General features: G+C 42.9%; 1 protein-coding gene across 1 annotated transcript in view; it reads right to left on the minus strand.

The window, feature by feature from the left end:
* LOC123991604 (sodium/potassium-transporting ATPase subunit beta-1-interacting protein 2) overlaps nucleotides 1–22,816 on the minus strand; it is a 173,089-nt gene extending 150,273 nt beyond the window's left edge. Inside the window, exon 1 of the mRNA XM_046293229.1 lies at nucleotides 21,808–22,816. Within this exon, the coding sequence (XP_046149185.1) occupies nucleotides 21,808–21,861 (54 nt within the window). The 5' untranslated portion in view covers nucleotides 21,862–22,816. The remainder of the gene's footprint in view (nucleotides 1–21,807) is intronic.
* Nucleotides 22,817–23,070: the final 254 nt, after the last annotated feature.

Genomic DNA, 23,070 nt, shown 5'->3' on the forward strand with positions numbered 1-23,070 from the left:
TCTTACGTGGAGTTAGATGGGGCAGGAGTTCCACATGAAAGGGAAGGTGTAATGGGGCCAGCGCTCCATTCTTAAGCTTCATCCGTCCTGTGGGAGCTGAGGGAGGGAGATCAGAGCTGTGGTCAGGTCATGCTGCTGAAAGCTGCAGCTCCTCTCCTGTGCTCACAGGCTACTGTGGGATTGTAATCCCAGGGCAGGTAATAACTGGGTTTGGGATGAGCCCTGTAATAGCACTTTTTGTAATTGTTGTGTGTGAAGACCTTGACCCTGTATTCTCAGCTTTCTGAGTCATTTTTCTCTCCAGTTAATTACTGGTGTCTCTCTCAGATGAGGATAGTTCAATTTCCTGCACAGTGGATGGATATATTTCAAAAATGGATTTCTGAAAAACATCCATTAAAAAGTGAGTCTTTAACCTACTACATTTAGAAAAAAACAGCATAGGAACACATTTTTTATGATCTGACAGAACCCCATCTTATTTACTGCCACCTAACACAAATGAGAGGTGAATGATATGTAACATGGTGGTTATGCAGGACTCATCACATCCTGTTGGAGGAGGATGTTGAAGATGTCATCTATTCTTCAAGGGGTAGCAATGTCTACTGTGACACCTATCCTAAGTGTAGGGGCTGTAACACCAACTCTCCATGCTTCAGATGTAGCAAGTGTAATTCATTTTGTCCCATGCCATCCTCCCACCCTGGTGCCCTTGTGTTCACTGAAGGACTTACACATCCTTTAAACAGATACAGCTGTTGTACTCCAGGGCAATTATGGACATACAGCATGTTCTGGTGCATCCCCACCAGATTCAGAAGGCCTTTGAGACCTGTCTTTGGGACCTGTTTTTGGGACATGTCTTTGGGACCTGCAATATACGTTTCCAGATTGTGACTATGAAAATGATCAATGCCACGTGAGGACATTGATCATATCTAGGTTTGTCTCTGATTACGGAGCGTGTCACATATGACATTATGTGGCTGAGACTTAACATAAAATCCCCCCTAGTTTCTTGGGTGTGCTTCATCATAAATATGCATGTGAAGTGTGTTTTACACAGTGCCTTCAGAAAGCATTTCGCTACACTCGCATTAACATCTGCTAACCATGTGTATGTGACAAATAAAATTTGATTTGATTTGAAGTATTCACACCCCTTTACTTTTTCCACATTTTGTTGTGTAATAGCCTGAATGTAATTATATTAAATTGAAAATTTGTGTCACTGATCTACACACAATACCCCATAATGTCAAAGTGGAATTTAGTATAACATTTTTTTAATTATTAAAATATGTAAAGATAAACTATCTGAACAAGTATTCAACCCCTTTGTTATGGCGAGCCTAAATAAGTTCAGGAGTAAAAATGTGCTTGGAAAACCGGATAATATGTTTAATGGACCCATTCAGTGTTCAATAATAGTGGTTAACATGACTTTTGAATGACTACCCCATCTCTGTAGTCCAGACATACAACTTTCTGTAAAGTCCCTCAATCGAGTAGTGAGTTTCAGGCACAGATTCAACCAAAAAGACCAGGGAGGTTTTACAATGCTTAGCAAAGAACGGTATCGATTGGTAGATGTTTTAAAATAAAAACGTTTTAAATAAACATATGCTGAATATCCCTTTGAGCATGGTGAAGTTATTAACTACACTTTGGATGGTGTATTAATATACCCAGTCACTACAAAATACAGGCGTCCTTCCTAACTCAGTTGCCGGAGAGGAAGGAAACCACTCAGGGATTTCACCATGAGGCCAATGGTGACTTTAAAGCAGTTAATGGCTGTGAAATGAGAAAACAGGATGGATCAACAACATTGTAGTTACTCCATAATACTAACCTAAATGACAGAGTGAAAAGAATGAAGCCGGTACAGAAAAAAACTATTCCAAAACATGCATCCTATTTGTATCTTTATAATACTGTAAAAAAATATGCCAAAGAAATGACCTTTTTGACTTGAATAAAAAGCGTTATGTTTGGGGCAAATCCAACACATCACATCACTGAGTATCACTCTTTATATGTTCAAGTATGGTGGTGTCACGAATATTACCGAAGGTGACTCCCCTTCTTGTTCGGGTGGCGCTCGGCGGTCGTCGTCGCCGGTCTACTAGCGATCGCCGATCCGTTGTTCTGTGTTCGTTTAGTTTTGTCTATTGGTAGCACCTGTTTCTAGTTTGGTTGTTAGGATAGGGTTATATATAGTCTGTTCAGCCCGCTTCTGTTTCGTGCGGGCTTGTTCGTCTGTTTTGTTGTTTGAGTGTATTTTTGTTGGCATTTGGGTTTCACGCTGTCTGTTTATATTTCTGTTCATTTGTGTTTCCACTTTTGTACATGTTATGTTTCCGGGACATTAAAGCGTGTTGTTTTTCCCACATCTTTTGCTCTCTGCACCTGACTCCACACCTCTTCACTCATTTACCGTAACAGGTGGTAGTTGCATCATGTTTTGGGTATGCTTGTCATCGTCAAGGACTATATCATTTTTTTGTGATAAAAGAAACAGAATAGAGCTATAAGCACAGGCAAATTCCTAGTGGAAAACCTGGTCCAGTCAGCTTTCAAAAAGACACTTTCAGCAGGACAATAACCTAAATCACAAGGCCAAATCTGGAGTTGCTTACCAACTAGGCCTGAGTGTCCTAGTTACAGCTTTTACTTAAATTGGCATGAAAATCTATGGCAAGACTTGAGAATCCTGTCTGGCATTGATCAACAATTAGCACGACAGAGCTTGAAGAATTTAAAATTAAAATAATAATGGGCAAATATGTTTTACATCCAGCATCACTTCAATTAAGTGAAATATAGTATTCAGAGACTTGTCCTGAAGCCACTCCTTCATTGTCTTGGCTGTGTGCTTAGGGTTGTTGTCCTGTTGGATGGTGAACCTTAACCCCAGTCTGAGGTCCCGAGTGCTCTGGAGCAGGTTTTCATCTGTACTTTGCTAGTCTCACAGTCACTGACGCCGAAAAACATCCCCAAAGCATGATGCTGCCACCACCATGCTTCACCGTAGGGATGGTGCCAGGTTTGCTCCAGAAGTGACGCTTGGCATTCAGGCCAGAGAGTTCAATCTTGGTTTCAAGGTCCTTCTCCCCCGATTGCTGAGTTTGGCCAGGCGGCCAGCTCTAGGAAGAGTCTTGGTGGTTCCAAACGCCTTCCTTTTAAGAATGATGGAGGCCACTGTGTTCTTGGGGAACATCAATGCTGCAGACATTTTTTTGTATCCTTCCCCAGGTCTGTGCCTCGACACGATCCTGTCTCGGAGCTCTACGGACAATTCCTTTGACCTCATGGATTGGTTTTTGCTCTGACATGCACTGTCAATTGTGGGACCTTATACAGACAGGTGTGTGCCTTTCCAAATCATGCCCAATCTATTAGATTTGCCACAGGTGGACTCCAATCAAGTTGTAGAAACATCTCAAGGATGATCAATGAAAACAGGATGCACCTGAGCTCAATTCCGAGTCGCATAACAAAGAGTCTGAATACTTACGTAAATAAGGTATTTCAGTTGTTTTGTTTTTTAATACATTTGCAAAAATGTCTAAAAACCTGTTTTTGCTTTGTCATTATGGGGTATTGTGTATAGATTGAGAAGTATTTTTTTGTATTTAATTAATTTTAGAATAAGGCTGTAACTTAACAAAATGTAGAAAAAGTCAAGGGGTCTGAATACTTTCCGTAGGCACTGTATAGACACATCCTATGTGTTTTAATCAAATCAACTATATTTACTGAGCTTGTCTGATGCTTTAAGCACACGGTTTGATTAAATAATTAAGACACACAAATGACTAGAGGGAATCCGACCAGCAATTGATTTGATTGTGCCGGGCCGGGCTCAGACTTGCTGCGCTGTGTTAAAAAACATGACAGTGAGTGACTGTGACTAGCACCCATTGTCTCTCTCTCAAAGCGCATTTGTTATATAATAATATAATTGTTATTAGTGTTGCACCATTGTTCTTATGTAACATAACCATATACAATTTCAGTAGCACGTCTTAGTTACATGTCAGATGTGATGGACTGTACCATCCCCACGGCCTCCACAATGGATCAGTCCGCTCAGACAGGAACCAATCAGACAGGTGTCTTTTACACCATGATATACAGTGCCTTCGGAAAGTATTTAGACCCCCTTTAGACTTTTTCCACGTTCTGTGGGGATGTTTTTCAGTGGCAGAGACTGCGAGACTGGTCAGGATCGAGGGAAAGATGAACGGAGCAAAGTAAAGAGAGATCCTTGATAAAAACCTGCTCGAGAGTGCTCAGGACCGCAGACTGGGGCGAAGGTTCACCTTCCATCATGACAACGACCCTAAGCACACAGCCAAGATAACGCAGGAGTTGCCTCGGGACAGGTCTCTGAATGTCCTTGAGTGACCCAGCCAGGGCCTGGACTTGAACCTGATCAAACATCTCTGGAGAGACCTGAAAATAGCTGTGCAGAAACGATCCCCATCCAACCTGACAGAGCTTGAGAGGATCTGTAGAGAAGAATGGGGGAAACTCCCCATATATAAGTGTGCCAAGCTTGTAGTGTCATACCTAAGAAGACTCAGTACAAAGTACTGAGTAAAGGGTCAGAATACTTATGTAAATGTAATATTTCCATCTTTTATTTTATTTTTTTATTTTTTTATGGCTGCTGCTCGACTAAAGAAATCTCGATCGACCAACAGCCTTTCAACCAAACAATTGACCAGTCGACTAAATTGGGTCAGCCCTAGTAGAATTGCAGGAAATTAGCTTTAAAACAGCTAACAGGAGGGCCCTTAAATTGTTCGGTCGACGACCGCGCCATGGGACATGCCCATGGCCACTTTAAAGAATGCTTGATTCTCAAAGTCCTGCTGTGGGTGTTTTCCTCTGGGGAGAAGGAGAAGGGGATAGAGAAATAAAGAGATGGAGAGATACATAGAAAGAGAGAGTGAGGCAGAGAGAGTGTATGAGCATGCATGCACGTGCCTGTGAGTATTTGTGTGTACTATATATGTGTGTGTGTGTGTGTGTGTGTGTGTGTGTGTGTGTGTGTGTGTGTGTGTGTGTGTGTGTGTGTGTGTGTGTGTGTGTGTGTGTGTGTGTGTGTGTGTGTGTGTGTGTGTGTGTGTGTGTGTGTGTGTGTGTGTGTGTGTGTGTGTGTGTGTGTGTGTGTGATCAAGACTATCCATAATTCCTGACCAGTTCCCCAGCCAGCTCCTATTCACCCAAGGTCACCACAGTGATCCAGACAGCCATGCAATGCGGGCGACCGGAGAGCATCGCTCACTTCTAATGCAATCAGAGCCACCAGCCCACCACAAATACACTACACCAAATAGTAGCCCAAAGGCATCCAGGAAATTATATTTATGAATCATGGACACCAATCACTTCACAAATGGGCTTGCCTTTCTGACAGCCACAAAAAATTGCCATCACAAAAGACTGCAGTCAATCTGGAAAACAGGGAACTGTTACTTGTTTGTCAGGTGCATTTGTGTTGCTGATATACAGCCACAGTGAGGTGGAAAGAAGCCCATAGGGGGCAGCAGCAGGAGGGGGGTCTGAGTAAGAGCATGACAAGAACACTAAACACATTACCACTTTGCCCACAGGACACCGCACTAGCTGATGTGGCAGAAAACACAGCCTCTGGTCCAAGGGGCTGCAGTGAGTTGGTGTGGAAAGTGTTATTTTTACTGGTTCAAATACATATAAGTCTGATGGGAGTATAAAACAACAAAAAAATAGGTTGGAACAAAACCAAAATACTGCCAATGATACAGTACGGTACAGTCTTTATACATCTGTTTTGTATTCAAAACTCTCTAGTAGTCTGCTATTAATTGTTTTGGCACTTTTCCTCGCATTACTGCGCCTCCGAAACAATAACAATCCATTTGTAACTTTTACCTCTGTTGGAACCCAAAGACAGTTGCTCAGTTAAAATTCATTGAATTTGCTTGCAAAAAAGTCAATCTAATGCCACTAATATATACAGAGGAAGATTTCCTTCCTGTGCTCTAAAATATAATCACATTTTCTCCCTTGCGATAAGGAGGCCTCCTGGCAATGGCCCGAAGCGCATTTAGCATATGGATCGTTCCACCTCAAAAAGCAAAACAAATAGGATTTCGACACCCACCATCTCAGATTATTCTGAAATAGTTAAGATTAGCATTCCTGCAATATTATTTTCTTGAAATATAATTTGATCTCTGAGAAATTAAGCTAATTGATTGCACCCAAATTGTTCATTATAATTTATAGGATTCACATAATATTCAGCGCACAGAGATGGTGGCCTCGCTTCAAGTCCTTAGGGAACTATGCAGTAATTTGTTTTTTATGTATTATTTCTTACATTGTTAGCCCAGAAAATCTTAAGTGTTATTACACACAGCCGGGAAGAACTGTTGGATATAAGCGCACCGTCAATTTACCAACATTACGACCAGGAATACGACTTTCCTGAAGTGGATCCTTTGGACATTGGATCTAATCCCAGAGGCCGACCCAAAACAATGTTGTCATTGCAGGAGAGGCAGACGGAGCATTCTCTGTTTCACGGAAACATGGTTCACTCAAGATATGTTGTCAGAGTCGGTACAGCCACCGGGTCTCTTCATGCGTCATGCCGACAGAAACAAACATCTCTCTGGTAAGAAGAAGGGCGGGGGTGTATGCCTCATGACTAACAACTCATGGTGTAACATACAGGAACTCAAGTCCTTTTGTATCTCCCAAGAGAATTATCTTCGATTATAGTCACAGCCATGTATATCCCCCCTATCCCCCCCATCCCCAAGCAGATACCTCGTCGGCTCTGAAAGAACTTCACTGGACTCCTTGTAATCTGGAAACCATATATCCTGAGGCTGCATTTATTATAGCTGGGAATTTTAACAAAGCTAACTTGAGAACAAGGCTACCTAAATTCTACCAGCACAATGATTGTAGTACCCACTCGAGCAAAACACTGGACCTCTGCTACTCTAACTTCCGCGATGCATACAAGGCCCTCGCCCGCCCTCCCGTAGGGCAAATCTGACCATGACTCCATCTTCTTGCTCCCCTTCTATAGGCAGAAACTAAAACAGGAAGTGCCCATGCTTAGGTCTATACAACACTGGTCTGACCAACCGTATTCCCTGCTTCAAGATCGCTTCGATCACATAGATTGGGAAATGTTCCGGGTAGCCTCGGACAAAAACATTGACGAATACGCCGACTCGGTGAATGAGTTTATTAGGAAGTGCATTGGAGATGTTGTACCCACTGTGCCTATTAAAACCTTCCCGAACCAGAACTCGTGGATTGATGGCAGCATTCGAGCAAAACTGAAAGCATAAACCTCCGTATTTAATCATGGCAAGGCAACTGGAAGCATGACCAAATACAAACAGTGTAGTTATTCCCTCCGCAAGGCAATCAAACAAGCAAAGCATCAGTATAGAGACAAAGTAGAGTCGCAATTCAATGGCTCAAACCCGAGACGTGTGTGGCAGGGTCTACAGGCAATCACGGATTACAAAAAGAGAACCAGCCCTATCGAGGACATCAATGTCTTGCTCCCAGAAAAAATATAACAACTTCTTTCTGCGCTTTGAGGATAATACAGTGCCACCGACACGGCCCAATATCTCCTTCTCCGTGGCCAACGTGAGTAAAACATTTAAACGTGTTAACCCTTGCAAGGTGTGCCGGCCCAGACAGCATCCCTAGCAGCGTCCTCAGAGCATGTGCAGACCAGCTGGCTGGTGTGTGTCTGGACATATTCAATCAACCGTTATCCCAGTCTGCTGTTCCCACATGCTTCAAGAGGGCCACCATTGTTCCTGTTCCCAAGAAAGCTAAGGTAATTGAACTAAATGACTATCGCCCCATTGCACTCACTTCCGTCATCATGAAGTGCTTTGAGAGACTAGTCAAGGATCATATAACCTCCACCCTACCTGATACCCAAGACCAACTCAAATTTGCTTACCGCCTCAATAGGTCCACTGTGATGCAATTGCCATCACACTGCACACTGCCTTAGCCCATCTGGACACGAGAAATACCTATGACTACCTATGACTACAGCTCAGCATTCAACACGATAGTACCCTCCAAACTCATCATTAAGCTTGAGACCCTGGGTCTCGACCCCGCCCTGTGCAGCTGGGTCCTGGACTTTCTGACGGGCGGCCCCCAGGTGGCGAAGGTAGGAATTAACATCTCCACCCCACTGATCCTCAACACTGGGGCCCCACAAGGGTGCGTTCTCAGCCCTCTCCTGTACTCCCTGTTCAACCACGACTGTGTTGTCATGCTCCAACTCAATCACCAAGTTTGCTGACGACACTACAGTGGTAGGCTTGATTACCACAATGACGAGACAGCCTACAGGGAGGAGGTGAAGGCCCTCGGAGTGTGATGTCAGGAAAATAACCCCTCACTCAACGTCAACAAAACAAAGAAGATGATCATGGACTTCAGGAAACAGCAGAGGCAGCACCCCCTCTTTCCACATCGACGGGACAGTAGTGGAGAAGGTGGAAAGTTTTAAGTTCCTTGGCGTACACACCATGGACAAACTGAAATGGTCCACCCACAGAGACAGCGTGGTGAAGAAGGGGCAACAGCGCCTCTTCAACCTCAGGAGGCTGAAGAAATTTGGCTTGTCACCTAAAACAGACACAAACTTTTACAGATGCACAATCGAGAGCATCCTGTCGGGCTGTATCACCGCCTGGTACGGCAACTGCACCGCCCTCAACCGCAAGGCTCTCCCGAGGGTAGTGCGGTCTGCACAACACATCACTGGGAGCAAACTACCTGTCCTCCAGGACACCTACAGCACCCGATGTCACAGTAAGGCCAAAAAGATCATCAAGGACAACAACCACCCGAGCCACTGCCTGTTCACCCCATATCATCCAGAAGGCGAGGTCAGTACAGGTGCATAAAAGCTGGGACCGAGAGACTGAAAAACAGCTTCTATCTCAAGACCATCAGACTGTTAAACAGCAATCACTAACATAGAGAGGCTGCTGCCAACATACAGATTCAAATCACTGGCCACTTTAATAAATTGATTTAATAAAGGAATCACTAGTCACTTTAAATAATGCCACTTTAATAATGTTTACATATCCTACATTACTCATCTCATATCTATTGCAACTTGCCTATGCCGCACGGCCATCACGCATCCATTTATCTATATGTACATATTCTTAGTCCATCCCCTTACATTTGTGTGTATAAGGTAGTCGCTGTGAATGTGTTAGATTACCTGTTAGATATTACTGCACTGTCGGAACTAGAAGCACAAGCATTTAGCTACACTCACATTAACATCTGCTAACCATGTGTATGTGACCAATAAAATAGGATTGGAATTTGAAATATAGTACCTAAGATCCGAATTGGACCAAATGTTTTTCTAACAATGATTTAGACATGAGGAATCCCAAAAAATGGTCTACAGCCACCACCCATGGACCCCCCACATCCCACGCCAATCCCACCCCAACAGTGAGTTTATAGTATCAGTTCTCTATGTCTGACAATAGAAAATTGTGTGATTGGTCTGTGTGAGGGGGAGAGGGGGGGTGGAACAATGTAACGAATGTCCCAATTTCCAAAAAATTCCTGAAGAGACCCCAATGACGGTGAAGAATCTCTAGGTTAAAAACCACTGTACAAGATTGCTAAGAGTAAGCAATGCTGTGACTTTGAGTATTGTTTCTTCATCCTTCATCCTAATGTATTCCCGGTGAATGTGTTAATATTTCTTTCCTCCTATTCAGAGTAATGAGTCATTGAAGTTGGGTTTCTGTCCCATCCTACATCCTGATATTACCAGGTTCTGACCACTAGATGTTAGGAACTATATTTATTTAATATTCTTTAAATCCTACTGTGAAATTGAAAATATCCAATTTGGGTGCAATCAATTAGCTTGATTTTTCAGAAATCAAGATCTACAAAACATTAGGAATAACTTCCTAAAATTGATTTGCACCCCTTTACTCCCTCAGAACAGCCTCAATTCGTCAGGGCATGGACTCTACAAGGTGTCGAAAGCATTCCACAGGGATGCTGGCCCATGTTGACTCCAATACTTACAACAGTTGTGTCAAGTTTGTTGGATGTCCTTTGGGTGGTGGACCATTCTTGATACACACAGGAAACTGTTGAGCATGAAAAATCCAGCAGCATTGCAGTTCTTGACACAATCAAACCAGTGCCCCTGGCACCTACTACCATACCCCATTCAAAGGCACTTAAATATTTTGTCTTGCCCATTCACCCTCTGAATGGCACATACACACACATTTTCTTCCTTTTTACATTTAAGTAATTTAAGCATACGATCTTATCAAGCCCAATTGTCTCAAGTCTTAAAAATCATCCTTTAACCTGTCGCGTCCACCTTAATCTACTCGGATTGAAGTGGATTTAGCAAGTGACATCAATAAGGGATCAATCCAGCTTTCACCTGGATTCACCTGGTCAGTCTACTATGTCATGGGAAGAGCAGGTGTTCCTAATGTTTTGTACACTCAGTGTACTTAAACAAAATATAGTTGCAAGAATGCTAATCTTATCTGTTTCTAACTACAGAAACTATTTCAGAACAATGGTGGGTGTCATTGCTTGCTGAAATTATATGGAACGACCAATTCGATCAGAGTGAGTGAGCGCTGAGTAACCAGTCCTCCAATCCCATAACCCCTCCATAAAAATCACCTCATGACGATGGCTAGGCCTGGCTCTGCAGCGCTTTGGTGGGCTTCTGGGCAGAAATATAGCCAAATCCCTGGTACTGAAATCTGCTATGATGGAACCCTGTTGATTCCTTTGAAAGACTCGGCAGAATCAAAGGATTTAGTCAGGATTCCAGGGCTTTATATAGGCCCTTACAGCAGCCCTGCACTGAAACCATATAATAATTCATCCACATACTGTAACGCTTGAAGAAAGCACCTGATAGTATTTGCAATTGAAAGGGACACTTTGCAGGAAAGCTCATGATTTTATAAAAAGAACGTCTGACCATCTAGTAATCTCAAAGCAGAGCGGCATTTACTAGGTTTTCATATAACAGCCTACAAATCAATATGGGAGACATTGGGTCCAGACCTGGCCAGCACTAGGACCTCTGGGCTACAGTGAAGCCATCTCAGGGTGTTACCCAGGTGACTGGCAGACAAGCTGGCTGACCTCCGCTGACCCTGACTAACTGGCCCCATCCCAGACCCTGGCCCTGCATCTGAGCCCCTGCTCATTGACAGATCACACGTTGGAATTGCTTTCACAGCTCTGGCAACCTGGAGCCATGTGCGTGGCATTATATCCTCATCTGTCCTTCAACCGCCACCATCAGCACAGCATTATGAGCAGCCATGATCGGGTTACCAGCGCCGCACAGACAATCAGCGTAAGTGCCTTGCAGAGGTGTGAGAGAGCCCAGTCGGCCCACTCATTACTGCCGCTTCCATCATTCATAAAAAATATTGTATGGGGATTGGGCACCTGACATAACGGGCTTCACGAATATTGTCTCTCACCATTTCTATCAATCAAACTATAGTTTGCTACTGTCATGGTCGGTTTTTATGTGGGGCATTTCTGAGAGTCACGTGTCTGACTGTGTACGACTGTGTTTACTTGTACACTCACGTTGTTAAAGTACGGCAGTCCAACTGATTAGGTTCAGTCAGATTACAGATTCCATTACAGAGCATGAAGAGAGTACATCCAGATAGTTGCTGGCTGAAACGGTACACTGTGTGGTGTGTAGTTTAGCCCCAGTGTTAAAGCAATACAACAGCAGGAAAACCAATAGGATCGGATTACAGAGGGACTAGGAACAGAGTAATGTAATATGGTTAACTCAATTCATACAGTATATAATCTGTTTGTTGCTCAGTAAAACACATCACAGCTAAAACTATGCAGAGAAAGGAAGCCTATGTGCTGGAATACACATACAGTGGGGCAAAAAAAAGTATTTAGTCAGCCACCAATTGTGCAAGTTCTCCCACTTAAAAAGATGAGAGAGGTCTGTACTTTTCATCATAGGTACACTTCAACTAGGAAAGACAAAATGAGAAAAAAATCCACAAAATCACATTGGAGGATTTTTATTGAATTTATTTGCAAATTATGGTGGAAGATAAGTATTTGGTCACCTACAAACAAGCAAGATTTCTGGCTCTCACAGACCTGTAACTTCTTCTTTAAGAGGCTCCTCTGTCCTCCACTCGTTACCTATATTAATGGCACCTGTTTGAACTTGTTATCAGTATAAAAGACACCTGTTCACAACTTCAAACCGTCACACTCCAAACTCTACTATGGCCAAGACCAAAGAGCTGTCAAAGGACACCAGAAACAAAATTGTAGACCTGCACCAGGCTGGGAAGACTGAATCTGCAATAGGTAAGCAGCTTGGTTTGAAGAAATCAACTGTGGGAGCAATTATTAGGAAATGGAAGACATACAAGAACACTGATAATCTCCCTCGATCTGGGACTCCACGCAAGATCTCACCCTGTGGGGTCAAAATGATCACAAGAACGGTGAGCAAAATCCCAGAACCACACGGGGGGACCTAGTGAATGACCTGCAGAGAGCTTGGACCAAAGTAACAAAGTCTACCATCAGTAACACACTACGCCGCCAGGGACTCAAATCCTGCAGTACCAGACGTGTCCCCCTGCTTAAGCCAGTACATGTCCAGGCCCGTCTGAAGTTTGCTAGAGAGCATTTGGATGATCCGGAAGAAGATTGGGAGAATGTCATATGGTCATATGAAACCAAAATATAACTTTTTGATAAAAACTCAACTTGTCGTGTTTGGAGGACAAAGAATGCTGAGTTGCATCCAAAGAACACCATACCTATTGTGAATCATGGGGGTGGAAACATCATACTTTGGGGCTGTTTTTCTGCAAAGGGACCAGGAAGACTGATCCGTGTAAAGGAAAGAATGAATGGGGCCATGTATCGTGAGATTTGAGTGAAAACCATGACAATGATCCCAAACACAACGCCCAGGCAACGAAGGAGTGGCTTCGTAATAAGCATTTCAAGGTCCTGGAGTGGCCTAGCCAGTCTCCAGATCTCAACCCCATAGAAAATCTTTGGAGGGAGTTGAAAGTCCGTGTTGCCCAGCAACAGCCCCAAAAGATCACTGCTCTAGAGGAGATCTGCATGGAGGAATGGGCCAAAATAGCAGCAACAGTGTGTGAAAACCTTGTGAAGACTTACAGAAAACGTTTGACCTCTGTCATTGCCGACAAAGGGTATATAACAAAGTATTGAGATAAACTTTTGTTATTGACCAAATACTTATTTTCCACCATAATTTGGAAATAAATTTATTAAAAATCCTACAATGTGATTTTCTGGATTTTTTTTATTTTTATTTTGTCTGTCATAGTTGAAGTTGTCATAGTCATGTCATAGTCATAGTTGAATTGTACCTATGATGAAAATGACAGGCCTCTCTCATCTTTTTAAATGGGAGAACTTGCACACAATTGGTGGCTGACTAAATACTTTTTTTGCCCCACTGTAACTGGTAGACTTCAGTATAGTACAAACCTCCGGATAATGATCAAGCAGTATAATTTTTTTCTCTTCACATCTCTATGTAATGTGTGTAGCCTAATGTTGTAATGTTTTTGCACCATGGAATTTATGGACCACAATGAAAATAAGTCTCTGCCTTTTTTATGTTATCCCTGTCATGTTTAAAAGTATATGTACTGTGTGTATGTGTTTTTTTTTTTACTGGCAAAATCAATCAATTAATCAACCAATCAGTCAACCAATCAATCAGTCAGTCAACCAGCCAATCAATCAAACTATCAATCAACCCAACCCCACCCCCCCCCCCCCCACACACCTTGACAGCATTTCCAAAGGAGATGTTATGAGGGCCACATGACAAAAGAGGCTGCTTATTTCCTGAGGCACAGCACAGACACAGAGGCAGTCTTGGGGCCTTTGGCTTCCTCCAGCAGGAGATTGGATGTCATACATCAGTCTTCAACAACCACAGAGCTACACAGAGCAAGACCAATCTAGCTTGGTACTGTCACAGACAGACAGGCATTATCTATAAGCTTAGTGAGAGGAGCGAGCGGGATAACAAGTCTACCTCCCCGGGCTGTCTGGGGCTGTTGTTTGTGAAGGTCATCACCCTGTCTCATTATAATATCTGGGTAGTAAGTGAAAACTTACACAAGCCAAGTTCGTGCATGCAATGCCTTGAGTTATACTTGTGATTTCACTCCGACAAAGACCGCTGAGTAATATTTCCTCTCACAAGCAGTCCTTTCATTCTAAGGTATACACACACACGCAACACACACATGCATACACATACACACCACAGAAGTGGCTACAAGAACAGTTACATGGTTTGGTTCTCCCTCATCTCCCCCGCCATGTCTTGTTTCATATAAGCATCTTTGTTTTGGTCTCAATGGGATTACATACTCAGTGTTTCACCGCTGCAGTCAGAGAGAACATCCCCAGGGATTTAACACAGCAGACAGGTTATGCAGAGCCACTATGGGTACCGGTATTCATATTTAATGGGGAACAGGCTGTTTATTATTAGATTGTAAAGTTTGGGAACACTGCTTTTAGGAGAAGATTCGTAGGTAACAACTGGAGCTTGAAACAGTCCATGTATATATTGATCTAATAACTATACATTTTTTCCCCAAAATAACAGCTTTCTGTCAGAATAGAAATTCCTCACATCATAAAAGTATCATTATAAACTGGGTGGTTCGAGCCCTGAATGCTGAATGGTCAGACCATATACCACGGTATGACAAACAATTTATTTTTACTGCTCTAATAACTACGTTGATAACCAGTTTATAATAGCAATAAGTCACCTCAGGGGTTTGTGGTATATGGCCAATATACCATGGCTAAGGGCTGTAGCCAGGCACTCTGCTTAGCGGCGTGCATAAGAACAGCCCTTAGCCGTGGTATATTGGCCATATACCACACCCCCCGTGCCGTATTGCTAAAATATAACACATTCTTTGACATGTCATCATGGCACAGGCCACTCATCTCGTGAACAGTCAGTTGTCATTGTTCCTAAGCATCCCTGAACCAATCACTTCTACAATGTTTACGTGTCAATCCATCCCTCTAACAAACAGGCAGGCAGGTCCTCACAGAGACATGGTGTCTGCCCTACATCCCCACACTCAAGGCTCATCGCTGAGGTCAAACCCCGTGTAATGAGAGCTGTCCTCAGAGCCGTGAACATGCCCATCCACAGCGCCATGTTTACTTACCTCTGGCATTAATCAGTCATCCACTAGCCTAGTCATCCCATCCCCATCCAGCGGCTAGCTCTGTTTATCCCCCAAGGTCCTCCAAAATTACCCTGCAGAATGCCTCTGATGTGCCTTTAGACCTGTGGCCACTCAGGCCTGCCCTCGTCTCTCTACAACCACCTCTCACATGCCTCGCTGCCTCATAGCCACTCTACCGAGCCACATGCTTTCATTGCATTTTCACAGCGTTCTGACAACAGTCAAATGGCCGGAAAGAGATTGAGCAGGATAGAATAACAACTTTGGTTGGCAGACTGCATTTAGTTATCAAAAGTTAACGCCTAACTCACAGTGCTGTTGTCAGACAAAGCTGGAATTTTTAGTAGCTTGTCCAGCTGTCAGAAGTTGGGAGTCCAATTTAAATACCTCTGCAGTTAGACACATTGTGCTGCCTGCATTTATTGCCTGTTACTTGCTGTTGCTAAGATACAGTGTCATTTAAAAAAAATACTTCAGCTCAATGGAGAATTACCCTAACAAACAGACAGCAGCACTGGGGTTCATTTCATTGTCCTTGTACTACTGTATGTACTGAAGGCATCTCCCCTGTCAGCAAGATAGACAGGGATGAGAGGACAGGTTAAGGTCAAATTAGGGGTTAAAAGCAATTGGGCATAAACTTTCTAGAGTGACGAGATCCCCCCCCCCCCCCACACACACACACATATTCACAGCACTCATAGTTATGGGTCTTGCTCAGATTTAAGGGATTTATAACATTTTGAAGAGTCATTAAATATTTCTGCCTTCTTAGATATCAATGGCAGTACAGGAGATGATGGATTTTGCTCTTCTCCACATCAAGGACTTTCTTTACATGACAGGCAGCTTTCTGTGACATGTACCTCTCCTCTCTCAACCTGCAAACGCTGTTTACCTTCATCTTTCTGACTGCATAGACCACCGACTGGCAATGCCCCAGTCACTACAGAGGTTGGCAGACAATGCTGAGAAGCAAGCCACCGCTCCTCTAACATTATGTGATCTCTATCATTTGTGCAGAGGGGATGGATGAGTCAATCAAATTAGAACAGGTAGCTGAGAGAGTAGCATAGGGGTTTGCAGTGTGTTAGTTCCCTCAGCAAAATCAGTGTAAAGGCTGAAGGGATGTGTCTGGATCTGATAGGACTGCGTGGCGGAAAATAATGCATTCATTGTAATAACCCATGTTAGAATCTAATCAAGGGATGTTATTACATTATAATACGGTTAGTGGTGGTACTACAAATAGCCTCAGGATATAGTTTAGTAGACTCACAAGCCAATAAAACCTAATGAAACATGGCACCACTCTGCAGTTACTCCCATATATTTCTATATAAATAAATGATCCTTTGATCTGCTAACAAGCATACTGTACTGGTTCACTTGGAACAAGATGATTTTCACCTTAAGGGGTAAACAATAAAAAACAAACCAGGCAAAACCTAGCTCTCCATTTGGATAAACACAGGGGGTTTTGCAAGCCAGACAGTAAATATTGAGAGAGAATTTACCCACCAACTTAGTGCCCCATCTGTCAATGCTGAAAACCTAAAGTCATGTTCCGAGCCAGCTGATGGCAACTTTGTAGCTGTTGACAGATTTTTTTCTAGGCTAATAATGTCGCACAACCTGCTTTTTTCCCCGGAATCAATAAAGTGTTGCTGTCAGGGCCTAATTCAAAGCCTTGTTGTGTTAGAAGCCAAATGCATAAATCCAGCTTAGTATGGGAGAAAAACAGCCAGTAAAAAAATGAAACCAACAGCCTACTGCACCAGTGGATAGATTTAGACAGATGCTATCCCTAAAGACATGAAATACATTAAACAGAAATGCAGAGAAGTCAACTTCCTAACACTGAAACTTGCTAGGCTTAACTCCATGACAAGAATGAATGTATGAAATGAATTACAGGGTAAGCATAGCAGAGACCAAATGCAATTATGCATTTGCAGCCAGTGTAGTGCTATATTCATGAATACCTATAATATCATATAAGTGTGCTGATGGCAGGTCTGGGACTGCAGAGCAGAAGACAAAATATGGGCCCTGGGGTGAGGAATTTGGACAATTTATACCAGTCACTCTACAATCCGGGATTGATCCTTCATTTTCCCCATCTCTGGAGTGAATTCGCATTCTGATTCCTAAATTCAATGAAATTCTCCACCAAGACTGTTAGGGCCCAATTTGTAGATGCATCTCCTCTATGCTCTTTTATGATCCCTCCAGATGTTTGCTTTGGATCACGTTGTCAGGATGAACGTTTCATGGATATACCTGAAAGTAGGCATACCAATCCTAACAACAATGTCAAATTGAGCATCAGGAGAAACTTCTTATGCTAGATAAGCACAGAATATGGTTAATGAGTAGGTACTGTAGAGGATGTGGAGGTAAGTGACATCTCATATCTCACCCTGTAGGCTTGGAGTTGTGAATAGAGTCGTGATACCCTTAAAGACCATCAACATGATGAGTTCACTACATAAAATAAGTGGATACATTTCTTCAGACTCGATTCCAGATGAATTATAAAGGCATGTCCATTTACTATTCGCCCAACCAATTAGTTTACAATATCAGTCTAAACACATATTCCCAATTGTTTACCTGCCCTGCTTCAATGATCTACAGCAAACGGACCATAAATAACAAACTACAGCTCATTCAGGAATGCAATGCCAACTTGGTCAATAACGCTGTAATTGCTATGTACCTCGAGGCTTTTTTGCTTGGACTTAATTAGTCTATTGGAGATTCTGCCCCTCCCATAATTTGACTTAGACTTGAGTGTCAGTTTACTTGAACACAATACCTTAATGGAAATGCAGAAAATACCTAAATCCTCTAGTAATGATGCACTGATATGAAAGCTATAATAGCTCTTTATGTTTCTCCACACCACTAATGTGTTGTGGAAACACAACGTACAATACTTCATACAGTGAATGAATGTAATTGGAGGACATGTAAATGAGTAGGCCTCCTGAACACCATCCCCTCCTCAGAGAGCCACAGCTCAATCAAGAGCAGAAGTTCAGACCTCCCACACCTAGCAACCACACGGAGACCAGCTGCCAGTAGCCAACATCAGTCAGGAAATTACATCTTCAAACATAGCCCAGCTTTCATGTCAACTATTTCAGATGTAAGAATAGTACAGGGTAAGTGCTCTGGACAGTTAACAGCATTCCTTAGAAATGTATTGCCTGCTTTATAAGGTTTAATTCATGCCACACACACGGCCTACCCAGCTGTCTTTGTTTAGCCTGCAGGCATGTCTAGGGGTGACGCACACAGTTAACATTCACTGATATAAAAAGCTGGAATCAAAGAACTTAGGACCAATTATCTTTTAAAGGTCCAATGCTGCAACCATCTGGTCAACAGCTTCCTATCTACTGTCCCTCCCAGCAGCCACCTTACCCGGCTGCTGTTTAAACATCCTACAACAATGAGACTATCCCATAACAACACAGGGCGATGAGTTGTAGTTCGTTGGTGGTCGTAACCAGCTGTAACAGAGAATCTTGACCTCCCATGGTTAATGCCTTTCCTTTCCAGCAGATGCTGATGAGCGATGGCAGTGTTTAACTTTCACTATCAGATAACAGAGATACAATAAGAGCTGGGGAACCTGGCTAATTTACACTACTGAGGAACCATATTCATATAGATCTGCTATCTCTGCTCCCACAGAAACACCAACAGTTTGGTCGAATGAGAAGCTAGCATATTTAACAGTTTAACACATATTAACTTATATGTATTAAAATGTAAAAGTGTGAAGCTTTTTTTTCAGTAGAACATACTAGCAATGTGACATTAACGATGATAAATGTATGTAGTATGAAGCCTACTTGGTAGGTTAATTAAGCTATCACAAAAATAGTCTGGAGATTGAGGAAATACACTGTTAACTACACAGCATTTCAACGTGCACGTGATGAGGTCATTCATGAAAACTGAATAATAACTGAGAGCTTCAAAAGCAGGATAAAAACAGGTCAATAAACCCTGACATTGTGTAACATTTCATTTCATAATTGGTCAATTAATCAGATACACTTGAACAGCACAATCTCCTCTTAATCCTTGTTCGGTATTGTGTGAATTATTCCCATATTAAGATCCATTCTGAAGCACGGATTGAAGCACAAACCAAAGGAAAAAATGTAACTGTGGTTATTAAACCATTTTAAAAGCTTTTCCTCATGCTTATTTAGCATGGATCATATGGTTGGACAACAAATGGTCCCTTTGAAGTCGTTTTGAGAGCATTAGTTCTTGGTTGTTTAAGTGTTGTGTTTACAAATATACTGAGGCGATGCTTGAAAGACCCAGCATGATAAACTGTTAAGTTCAAATGGTCTAATCAAGGCACATGCATATATTGAAATAATAATGAGGCCTATATTTTTGGTGCATAATTGCTATGCTATAATATGACTACACATCAAATGGTTTGGAAATAGTTTACAAGTTCTGACATCAGCCAAGGCCAAGCAGTCAGCTCGAGTTAAAGGGAAAAGCCCAGATGATTAGATAAGCCTAACAGGACTTTCCTAACGACTAGAGGAGTCTGTTATCAAAAATACAGCTGCTGCTTCCGAGCATTAACAAAACACTAACTGCTGCTGCTGCTAAAAGTGGCCTAGTGGAAAAGGATGTATTTCTCCTGCAGCTTTGAGACACCACAGATGTGTTGGGAGCGAGCAACCCTGGCGTGCAGTAGGTAGGCCACACAGGACCAGAGACGTGTTTGGCTAAATCCAGCCTGTCAGGAGGATTGGGAAAGGTCATCTCCAGCTCCGTGTGCATGAGAGCTTATTGATCATAGGAATATCTGTGGGTGAGGGTGGCCAAGGTATCAGTGCTTCAGAACAAATCCAGAGTGGGCTTTCAGACACAGCTGTCCTGTGATCTCTGCTGAAATCTCCCGCATCAAACAACACTCACTGTACAGAACAGGTACACGGTGTCTGTGGAGCACCGACATTTTTCATCAAAACATATGAAAAAGTTTTAGTAAACTAACAGTAGCACAAATGGAGACATTTTCACTACAACCAAATATACTTGCAAACATTTCCTTTTCAAGTGCTAAGAGAGGAATAATACCCTCTTAGAAAGGTGGTGGCTTATCATTTTCTGTAAAAGTGCATCAATCTGCTAACCATGTGAGGAGAGCAGACCCATAGCTAGGTCTCTAGCCAGGAGAACTGTGAGCTGTCATTAAGACTCCATGGGGGTGGCCTTGCCCACCACGACTCAGCTGAGTCTCTCTAACAGGGGCATGTTATAAGACATGTATAGCCATCTGCACATGCTTAAGGGGCAAGCTGAACAAAACGTATAATGTCATGTGACCTATCACGCTAGGGTGATTTATCATAGATACCAGCTCGTGGATAGTGTTGAGATTGTCACCACCACCTACTATCAGTTAAGTGACAGTGAGTCACTGTAGGCTAAAGGTAATATTTTTTCTGATTATAGAGACATCTTCATGAGTGGTGAAACAAGGGGCATGTACAAGGCTACTTGCCTCTCTAAAAGACCCGAACACCTGCAATAATAGTCCATCACCTCACCTGACATCAGCCACTGAATGTGAAAATGTTACCCAGAATACAGTATGTTGACTAGCATCACTTCCAGTACATTTGAGTCACTGATGATTGCATTATCGGTTGCAATCCATCTAATTCCACAATAATCCTACATGGCTCTTAGCCGACTCCACGATTTACGATGGGGTTGAGCCGCGACTACTGTGGGCAGACTGGAGCTCCGACGTTTTTGTTTAATACAAAACAACTGATCTCAGCACCCAAAGAATAGCCCGCAATTACAAAGAACACTGTAGTTTGTAATTGCGGGCTATTATTTGGGTGCTGAAATCAATATTTTTTAAATATATTTTTTTGACATGAACTACATTTAATGTGACGTCGGAGCTCACGCCGCCCATACTAGTCGCTGATGAACTAAATCATCAATTGTGGAGTTAGGTTTATTTTGACATTTCTCACCGACTGTATGGCGGAACCATTCACAAACACAACCCATCCCCGCCATATCACCATGCTTCCCTGGCATCTGTCCCATGTGGTACAGCTGGTAGGTAAGAAGCCTCTCATGCGTGCAGTCAGTGAGCACCAGGAGGAGCAGATGCGTGAGAGCGTCCCTTTTGCTCCAAATGATCATATTCCCTCAGGGAATGGTCCGCTCTCTGAATTGTGGATTCGGTCGTACTACTGGGCAAGGGTGTTACAGGCCATCTTAACCATAGTTATTGATTTAGGGCGGAATAGTTGACTTAGGAGTGCATGTCCGCAGTTGGCTACTGTACAGGGAAGTAGCTATATATCACCCTTATCGCATCTCCCCATAAGGAAAACCATTACGCATGTAATAATTATTGTCATAAACTCACCAATTGCATGCCACAGATAAAGGCCAAGGTGCATCGGCCACTGCAACAACCCATTGTGTACTGTCCACCTTGGATCTCCGCTCCACGTGGGTCGCTGTAACTCCCAAATCCTCGAATCTCTCCGCTGGTCGCCCGGGCAGTTCCAATCACGCGACCACACTGCACAGCGGCGTGCGTTTCAGGCACAAATAGATGAAGACAATTGTGATTGGCCAAACAATTTGATAATATATATTATGTCTCAACAAATAGTGGAGAACTTTGAATTAGTCATACGGGTCCAGCTGTTCAAAATTCTGAAAGTCGGTCAGCTCTTAATTAGCAGAATTAGGCCTACTATCTGGTTATTATACGTCTGAGCAGTCCAGGGATAAACCATAAACTAGAATTAAAGCCTCTGAAAATGTTCTACAAAAAAAAATCCAATCAAAAATGGTCCAGAATAAAGTGCCAGTGGGCACTAGGCAGAATAGTATCCTATCCTGAACACAGTGGCCACTTGAAGAAATGAACTGTGTCAGGCTATTTCTGAAAGGGTCCTTTGCTGAGAAACAAAGCAAGCCAGTGTTCTTTAAGCCGATGGGGTTCTTCTCATCGCTCCTCCCTCCACCGCCGGGTTGTTCGGGTCCCAGTCTTCAACTGAACTAAACAGCGCGCGTCCTTTACTTTTCACACAGAAATGCTATGGACAATGTAGAATTCAAAGCAGTCCGCCGTTATTTTCCCTACTTAAAGCTCTCTCATAGGAGGCATGCTACGAATATGAGAATTTCAGTTATGTCCAAAATCGGTGGTGCTGAACACAGTCCTAGTATCCTTCTCAGCAGCACTGTGCATCCTCACTCGCCCGGATTTCATAACGGCTGATTGTCCCTTGTTGGACATGTAACATTGTTCACTTACACATAGAGAATCCCGGTCATATACTGTAGATATTGTCGGTAGGACAGACAGTGCAGTAAAAAGACGGACAAAAGAGAAACGCGGTTCACCTTGCGCGGTCGCCAGCCCCACCATCTGACGCTCCAGATTGAATGAACCACACGCAGTGTTATACACCGCAGGGAAGCGGCTACGTTCCTTTGAGCCGGAGATGAGATATAGAGTGCAACTGAGGACCTGGCCATCACTGAATAGACTGGATTAGCCCTCCGTTCCGATTCGCACTGGGTGTCAACCGCAGGGAGTTGATTTGATATAGAACTAATGATACTTTTGATTTATCACTTGTAAATCAGGATGACAGAGAGTCATCCAGAACAA

Source organism: Oncorhynchus gorbuscha, linkage group LG12, assembly GCF_021184085.1.
Source record: "Oncorhynchus gorbuscha isolate QuinsamMale2020 ecotype Even-year linkage group LG12, OgorEven_v1.0, whole genome shotgun sequence".
Lineage (NCBI taxonomy): Eukaryota > Metazoa > Chordata > Actinopteri > Salmoniformes > Salmonidae > Oncorhynchus > Oncorhynchus gorbuscha.